The 8,940-nt window shown below is 41.0% G+C and overlaps 1 protein-coding gene across 1 annotated transcript in view; it reads right to left on the minus strand.

Annotated features, from left to right (window-relative positions):
- Positions 1-8,940, minus strand: part of LOC311107918 (solute carrier family 4 member 11-like) — a 70,526-nt gene extending 61,586 nt beyond the window's left edge. Inside the window, exons 1-6 of the mRNA XM_084150517.1 lie at positions 8,809-8,940; positions 3,722-3,772; positions 2,605-2,709; positions 2,133-2,212; positions 1,669-1,888; positions 77-158 (exon numbers count right to left, since the gene is read on the minus strand). Of these exons, the coding sequence (XP_084006643.1) occupies positions 77-158; positions 1,669-1,888; positions 2,133-2,212; positions 2,605-2,709; positions 3,722-3,772; positions 8,809-8,845 (575 nt within the window). The 5' untranslated portion in view covers positions 8,846-8,940. The remainder of the gene's footprint in view (positions 1-76; positions 159-1,668; positions 1,889-2,132; positions 2,213-2,604; positions 2,710-3,721; positions 3,773-8,808) is intronic.

Raw genomic sequence — 8,940 nt, forward strand, 5'->3', positions numbered from 1 at the left:
GTTTAACTGTGTTGGAAACATTACTTATGTAATAACAAGTAATGACCGATAATACACCATGTCAGCTGTTACTCACAGGACACAGAGCCAGGACTGCTGGTAGCGGACTCCATTGGCAGTAGCAGTCACACCCTGAATGGTCTCGGACAACAATTGGACTGGGGAGAGCAAACAGAGGGTACTAATATCAACGAGTGCATATTTTCTAGTATATTGAAAAACAAAGCTAAATCATGATAACTGTTTTCACTGAGATATTAGACCTACCTTGATATAATATTCCATCTCATGTCATTTATCACCAATACATTGTGTGCTTAAAGGGATACTGCAAGATTTTGGGGATTCTACTTACCCAGAGTCAGATGTACTCATGGATATCATTTTCATGTCTCTACGTGGAGTTTAAAGATAATTGAAGTTAGCTTATCACAATTGCTGGAAGTCTCCGGGCACAGTAGCCAGCTCCTCTCAAAAACAGGGAAATAGACCTTCTAACTATTCCAAAGCTGGGTGGTTGGTAATTTACAGTCTTACAAAGCTATACATAGTAATCTATAATTTATACATAAAGGAAATTTTACTGATAATCATAAGAAACGAGATTCTATCAACTTCCTCATTTTGGAACTACTTTGGCTTCTGCCTGCACTCTCTTCCCCTGATACTAGAGATGTGGTTTTGTGAACAAAACTGTGAGGCAGCTGTTGCTTACTGTAGTAGTTAGCTTGCTTGCTTATTGGCAACAAAACATTAGATAAAACATGTTGGATTATGAGTATGAGCAAGAAGAATACCATATTTATTCTGATCCATATTTATTCTGATCTTATTCTGATCCATATTTATTCTGATCCATATTTATTCATATTCATATTTAGTCCCGTGTAGCTCAGTTGGTAGAGCATGGTGCTTGCAACATCAGGGTTGTGGGTTCGATTCCCACGGGGGACCAGTATGAAAAAAATTATATATGCACTCACTAATTGTGGATAAGAGCGTTTGCTAAATGACAATAAAAGATGAGCTACCTCGATCGGTGGCGAAAGCCAGGTCTGAGGGGGACTGCGGGGCATGTTTGTGCTGCACGGAGTGGGACTTGTTATTGCCGTTAATTGGTGGGCTTGATATCTCTGGAGAAGAAAGCAGTGTACCCAGTGACTGTGTGTACAAACCACAGTGACTCTTCTGCACTCATCAATCCTGGAGTTATAGAGACATTCTTCCATGTCCCAAAAATAGGTCCAGCCCAGACCTGCTGGACCGAATGGACAGCTGTCTATCGACTAAGTGATGTCATTGTTCTTGTCCCAGTACACATTGACAAACTATAAAAAAGCTAATCTATTGATGGCCAGCTGTGTTGACTTGAGAGTTCGCACACAGCCTATCCTTGCGCCCACGACAGATGAATGAAATGAGTGCTTCAGAGAAAATAGTTCCAAAAACAAATGCATTTAAACAACTATAATCAAAATATTATAGTTTCATATATACTTGGAAAAATACAGAGTACAAAGTGCTAACCACCAGCTTTGGATTAGTTAGAAGGTCTATTTCCCTGCTTTTGAGAGGAGCTGGCTACTGTACCCGGAGTCTTCCAGTAATTGCCAGGTGCAAAATTTGCACTTTGCAATTGAACTTTGTATTTTATTCCCTGATGCACACCATTGTCCTCATCTCCTCCTGTGTCAGTGAACACCGTGTTCATGACCTCGTCCATGTAACAGCTACCGAGGCCGTCTTCCATTACGTGGGTCAGCATGCGCCTCAGCACCTCATCCAGAGTGGTCACCTTCTCATCCAATAGGATACTGGCCTGGGCCAGGAAGCCATCCAGGTCCCGGTGGCCACGCACTTCCTCCTGGAAGTTCATCAGCTTCACATACTGGCGGAGACAAGGCCAGGGGAGACCCGATGTTAGTAGAAGTAGACTTGTACAGGGTTCCAACACCATACAGAAACAGTATGCGTAACTCAAACTTTCTCATGCAAATATCCTGTTGAAGTTAGTACTCGGTCTGGGTGAAAGTTTGATTTAAAATATGTCCTAATTCCACTGGGATTCTCTTCTAACGTTCCTTCAGCTAATATTAGAGGTGTAGAGAGAGTGTTGTAAAAGAGTATCTTACTTTTCTTGAGGTGTTCAGGAGCCCAACCCCAGGGTCATCCCCAGGATCATCCCCAGGGTCATCCCCAGGGTCATCTGGATCTACAGATGAAAGGTTTTTAAGTCGGCATCGTTTTCAACAGACCACATATGCACAGAGCTCTCAGGGGATCTGTTTTTCATCTTAGTCCAAATCCCCCACCGCACATCTCTATTGTTTCTCCATATTTATTAATAGTCAGTTCTGACAGCCAGTTGGACTCATAGAAGGACACACAATGACAGACTGTTTATGTCCTTGAACATCAATTATCTGACTCAGGAAGTTCTTCTGAGGAAGTCTTGGCACTGACTAGTACCTCATTACAGTAACAAAAAGTCAAAATATGTGAGCTAGACAAAGAATAGTGGTTTTTGGTAGCCCTTGGTAAATACAATTTCATTAATTAGTATGATGCACACATGCATACACACACATACACACACACACTGACCTGATATCCCTGTTTGGATCTGAGTGTCATAGTGGTCCTTAGGTGTGTTGTCGTGGTTCCCCACTTTGCCCTCGCCACATTCCTCCCGCTCCCCATCTCGCAACTCTGCAGACACAACAACACAGCAAAGGTCAGAAGTCAGGGGTTAGGGTACCCTCTCCATTGTCATAAATTACCATGCAGGCCCTTCTATCTCTGCATAGGCTAGTTTACTTCTCTGGAGTGCCTTGATTGGTGTTATGGCACATTCATCTATGAATGATGGAAAATTACAGTTATACTTTCAGAACCTTGCTCTCCAAAGACAAACCTGCAGAAAAAGCATAATGTTAGCCTAATGGATGTAGCTACTACAATATTGATTGATTCAGTCAAAACGAAAACCCTGTTTTGGTCTCAAGGTTAAGTTATTAGACAAGGTCAACAGTATTTAGGGTATGAAGCTATTGGTCTACCCTCCGGCTGTATTACCATCTGTTATAGAACACACACAGTACAGAACATTGAGGCCCTATAAAAGAATCCCCCTAAAACCAGAAATGGCGCAATATAACAATAGACGTCCCCTCGTAAATTCTTTCATCGTATTGAAGAGAAATATGTGTAGTAGATTCATGCATGTTTTATGAGGGAGAAAGAAGGAAAGATGACTGTCTGTATCCATAAACAACGATGCAGCTTGATCTGGTAATTAGCTTGGTTGAGCTATAACTTTGCACACATGTGATATATGATTCCTCCATGGCATCGGCTCATTTGTCATCTACCTAGTTATTTACTTGTTCGTTTTCTCTTCGTTACTACCGCTAAAGGCCTGACGGTGCTCATTGGTGCATGAAATGAAGCATTAGCATAAATAACCGCTGCAATCAGTGCATATTAGCTTTGCCTAAAGTGATCTACGGTATATCTCTTACCACAGGTTGGTACCTAAACAAAATGGATACATTTAAGTTCCATGTGTGTGTCAAACAATTATGAAGTATCTCATCCTATCATGTGATATAATGTCATGTCACATCCAACTATCGTCCTATCATGTGATAGAGACCACAGCAGAGGAGAGCACCGCTGAGCAAAGGGATCAAAGTCAACAATGAAACTGTTCCATACCCACCCATCTCCTGGAAAACATATCCATTCTTTGACCTCCCGGATGATAGAGCCTCTGTGGGGAAAAGAGAGAGAAATATGGGAATTAAAAAAGAGGAAACAGGAAAGTCTACGTTTTACAACGTCAAAGACTGTTTTCGATATTTTTCACTTGAATCGATAGAACAATTGGTCAACCCAGCTATAATGTGTACCAAGAGACTGAACAAATCAATGTTAATGTGATTATCCTTGGTTGTAAATGTCTAATTACTCATGACATATTTGTACTCTGGCTGTACAAAATAGATAGCATAGGCCTTACAGTATACAGATGTAGGATCATAATTTGATCACCCTGTTGAAGGAGAACTTTCCTGCAATGCTGGAAATATAAAACATGTAGTGTAGTTGAGGTTTAAAAAGGCTTCTGAAGTTTTTGTAATTTCCACTTTCAAAAGTTCAAAAATTCAAAAGGCACTCGCACATCTGAGCTATCTTTGTTGCAGGTGCATGGTAACAATTGAATACGATGAGTAAAAAAAAAAGAAACACACACTTTGAAATTTCTTACTTGATTTTCCCTTAAGAAAAATATATCAACCCCCTGAATGTCCATTCATTATAATTCACCTAATAATTCACATTTCCTTTTGCTGCAGGATTCTTTTCCTGTTGTAGCAAACTGGCTCAAATATTGATCCTTCACCTGTATTGGCTATGCGTGGTGAGATGCATCAGCAAGCGTCATGATGTCCCTTCTCTTTATACTGTATGTAAGCTCTCTAACGGAACGACTTTGTTATTTCCACATGGGATATCCTGTCCCCTACATGTTAATAGGACATAGTTGAACCTGGCACCGTACAGTGCATAGTGAAAGGTTAAGGGTGTAGTAGAGAATGTCCCCAGGTCTCAGTGAAAATGGATCTGTAGAGAGGCTGACACAGCGTGAACCCAATGTTCCTGGCATGTGCATGCCTTCAAAAACAGCTCACAGAACGCAGCTGACAACAATAAATGACGTCCGCTGGCTTTCAAATCCACCGGCTGGCTCGTAGCACTGAAACGCCTGACAGAAATACAGCAGCAAGTTGTTTATAAAGTCATAGCATTGCAAATGGCATTACTAACAGGGTTGAAGTCAATTCCATTTTTATTTCCTATGAATTTATAGTTTTATGTATACGTCTATAAGGAGTAATATTGTATTTTGTAGATTGCCAGAGTGCTATGAGAAGATATTTATGACATTGGAAGAGATGTCTTCTCATATGCCTCTTATTTGTATCATTGAAAAGTGTCAAGACATTTGATCCCCAAAAGAAACACATGAATTCAGTTAAGTTACCGTGAACCTGACCCCAACCCCCGGATGGTGTTTGAAGGGCATGAGGAAATGTTTGTGTGTGTAGTTAGGTATCTCATAGAGACAGTCCTGTTCCTAGCAGAGAGAGGAGCCTCACAGCCTTTCTACCATAGAAATAGAATGACTAGAAGAGGGATAAAAACTCAGACCACAGCACATTGACTTGAATGGGAGTGTCCGTTCTATAAATTCTATTTCTATGACTCCAGTATACTGTATCTCTGTGGTGATTAGAGGGAAGGTGCTCATGGCTGTCACAGTTCACAGGGTTTCACCTCAGCAACTGACTGAGGACCTTACGTAACAGGGCCCTTATGTGATTGTCTGAGCAATGTGTGAGAAGACAGTCTATATGGTATTTTATGGCAGCCTTTTTTGTGTGTTATATAGACGACCACTTGGCAGGTTGAAGTCTTCTGTCAATGGTGTGTATTTTAGGTCATGAACATCTACAGGTATAATGCATTATGAAGTGGTTATAATGCACTGAAATACTTCCTCATATGCATGTATGACCCCTTTACAATGTGTTATTGTAATCTCAGAAAGACACTGACTAAATAACAGCCATTAAGTCTGTTGAAAATGTTTCCTACGTAACCATATGCAGTAAAGGATGATCGCTGTTGGCTGGTAAAGTCTTACCAAGACTTGTTAACAGGCAGTAAAGGATGATCCCTGTTGGCTGGTAAAGTCTTACCAAGACATGTTAAGAGGTTGTACTTTTTTTTGTATTCATCTTTACTTTCCCTCTACATAAAGAAAAGCTTTAGTACCAATTATGCCTCCTGTACAGCATTTCTCCTCCCCAGGGCTTCTTCATGTGCTTGTGCTTGTGGATTTCCTGTTTAGAAGGCTGTCTGACTTCCTGAGGACGCTGTCTTGTGGTGTTGACAGAGATATACTGTCCTGCTGCAGGCCGCATGGCAACTTGGCCATCGAAATCAATCCCCAAAATAGTTTGCTTCCACTGTCCTGCTCCTGGTTGTATTCAGTTGCTAAAATGTTTATCAGAACGGAAGCTTCCTGTTTGGTTAGTAAGGTGACATTTGTTTTTATTCAAACTGCTTTTAATTGACCACATGATCTATTTTACAGTCGCATTGCACTCAAACTAGAAATAGAAATAGAGTTTTAAGTTTTGACGGTTTGATATTCCCAGCATGTTTTTCATTAAAATGGCTGTCTTGTTTCCAGAAAGCCCTATGGGGTCTGAGCTAACATGTCTTCAGAACAACTGCTGGAGGGGAAATTCTATTTATCTCCTTGTATATTTCTATTCTAATGATGCTGTTTCATTTGTCTTGCCTTCTATGGTCTGCTAACCTGTTGTTCCTATGTTCTCTTACTGAGGTAAACTGCATGGTAAACTGTATGGTAAACTGTGTGGTAAACAGGAAAAGGTATTACCTTCAATAATGACAAGAAGCTAGATTCATACCTGGGGCGTGGCTCGGAAAGCCTCACTATCGTTGTTTAGAGAAAAGGCTATCAGCTTGAGGTAACTGGCCTTGGGAGTTTAGAAACAGAATAGCCTCGTCCTAGTTAGGTATTTTCAAACAGTACATTCAACTAGTTGCAAAAAGTGTGAAATGTTATTAATTCTTTGTTCTGTTTGAGCGGTATCTTTTACCCCCTTTGAGATAAATATTAGCAACGTCATAACGTCATAATTGTTGTCCGCCTCACATGTAGAGGTGTACAGTGTGTAATAACATTAAAGTCAGGTTGTGTTGTGTACTCTATACCATGTCACTACACCAGTATGAAAGCAAGACATACAGCTCTTTCCACCACAATACTTTCCACCAGTGGAGAGTGCTTCGGTATGCCAGGTGAAGTGATTACCTCATCAAGGTCCCGTGTAGCTCAGTTGGTAGAGCATGGCGTTTGCAACGCCAGGGTTGTGGGTTCGATTCCCACGGGGGGGCAAGTATGAAATAAAAAACGGGAAAAAAACATGTATGCACTCACTAACTGTAAGTCGCTCTGGATAAGAGCGTCTGCTAAATGACTAACATGTCCAATGTAAGGTGCACAATAGGTTTGTCTCCTTAGCGATAACCGCCAGACCAATTGTATATGATTGTGGGTTTCTGGCATCAGAATCTCAGATGCCACCTACTGCCATCGTGCTCTGCCGTTGTTTCAAGGCACTTAAGCCCTACCCTGCAGGGGTGCTGATATTACACATATGTACACACATGCTGTATAAAAACAAGGAAATCAGTCAAAGTATATCAAGTTCTACCTTGGTGCCAATGCATGAATAGTAAAAGACAACTTCAAAGAGTTGCTTCTCCTTGACAGCAATTCTGTGTGGCAATGAGGGATAATCCTTTTGGAGGCAAAAAAATGTAACAAAGACAACATCGAGCTAATTATCTTCCGTTTTTAAGTGGATTAAATAAAACTATCTCAAGCCTGAACATGCTGGTTTAAAGTAAGGCCACGGGGAAGAGTGTCTTATCCTTTCCGTGAAGTGCCTTATTAAATAATTTCGTATGGTCATGATATTTGTATTATCAAATAAGTCTCAACAAACCATCCCAGGTCTAATAATACATTCAACAAGAGTGGAAACCTTGAAATTTACCAGATTAGAACATGTGGCATTTTTCTACTGGATAATCTTACTTAATCCCTTGCCTGAGCAAATTCAACCAGAGCAGATTAACCCATGAAGACCACAGAAGAGCCAATACAGGAAGTGGAAAGGGGTGCCCCAATGACAACTACAGAGATTGTCTGAGCTACCTGTGTCATACGTCTTTTTAGGAGAAGGCTGTGCTATTCATAACTGCCCTGCTGTGCTATTCATACATTGTGCCCCATCATATTGTAACTATTTGGTTGGTGGCATGCAACCGTGTACATTGTTTATATAGTGAGAAGTTTGTGTGGTGAAGGATTTGAGTTGGTAAGAAGTTGTAGTTGTGGTCGTATATAGCCTATAAGTAGGAATAAGTAGGAGGTTATCTTGGTGTTTGGGAGCTCAGTAATGATCACAATCAAGTTCAGTCAAGGACGACTGTTACAGAGGCACATCTTCTGTCCTAAGGAAACCCATAATTCTAATCACCTCAGGCAAACAGCCCTGCGCCACAGACAGAGTCAAGCCAAGCAAGTCAAGCCAAGCAAACAACCCGAGTCATGTCAGAAATAATAAAATACGCATCACATGATATCCTTTTTATGTTCACCCATGGGCAACTAGATAAAATCAAGCAAGTGTGTCAGCCCACTTCAGAATGATAGTTAACGGCTGCAGCTGTACTTCCCATGGCAAGGCCAGGGTTCCATTTACAGCCATATTGTAAATATTGACCCACACCATTTGCTTTTGAACTTTCCAGCTCTCCAGGCCAATAAAGGCATCTCATTTAGCATGAATGGTTTCAATACCAAGATGCTGTTGGAAAAATATCAAACATGATTCATACAGTAACCAGTTGTAACAAGTTGTAAGCACACGTAGACAGTGCCACCGATTCATTTAAAAACAATTCTCACTCACGCATTAATACATGTAAAACTAGACAAAAATCAAGGTTAAGTCTTGTTGCAGTGTAAAAGGACAGTCCTACCCTAAAAGTCTACTTATTCACTAAACATACAAGACTCCCCTCCAGGTTGTCAGTTGTAAAGTCAGGAAGGCAAATGGCACACGCTTGCACGTCTGGCACAAGGATTCTTGGGTTGCACAGCAGGGAAACCCCCCAACCCTGGGCAAACTGACTTACCAGACGGCACAAAATGAAGGACGTTTTTGGCTTCCATAATTTCTAGGTTTTCAGGTGAGAGATCCTCCCAGGTCAACCCATCATCCTCAGAAGTTCTAGTGGAATCACCTCAGCTATACTCCCTATACCCAC

The sequence above is a fragment of the Coregonus lavaretus genome, assembly GCF_964263955.1.
Source record: "Coregonus lavaretus genome assembly, chromosome: 32".
Lineage (NCBI taxonomy): Eukaryota > Metazoa > Chordata > Actinopteri > Salmoniformes > Salmonidae > Coregonus > Coregonus lavaretus.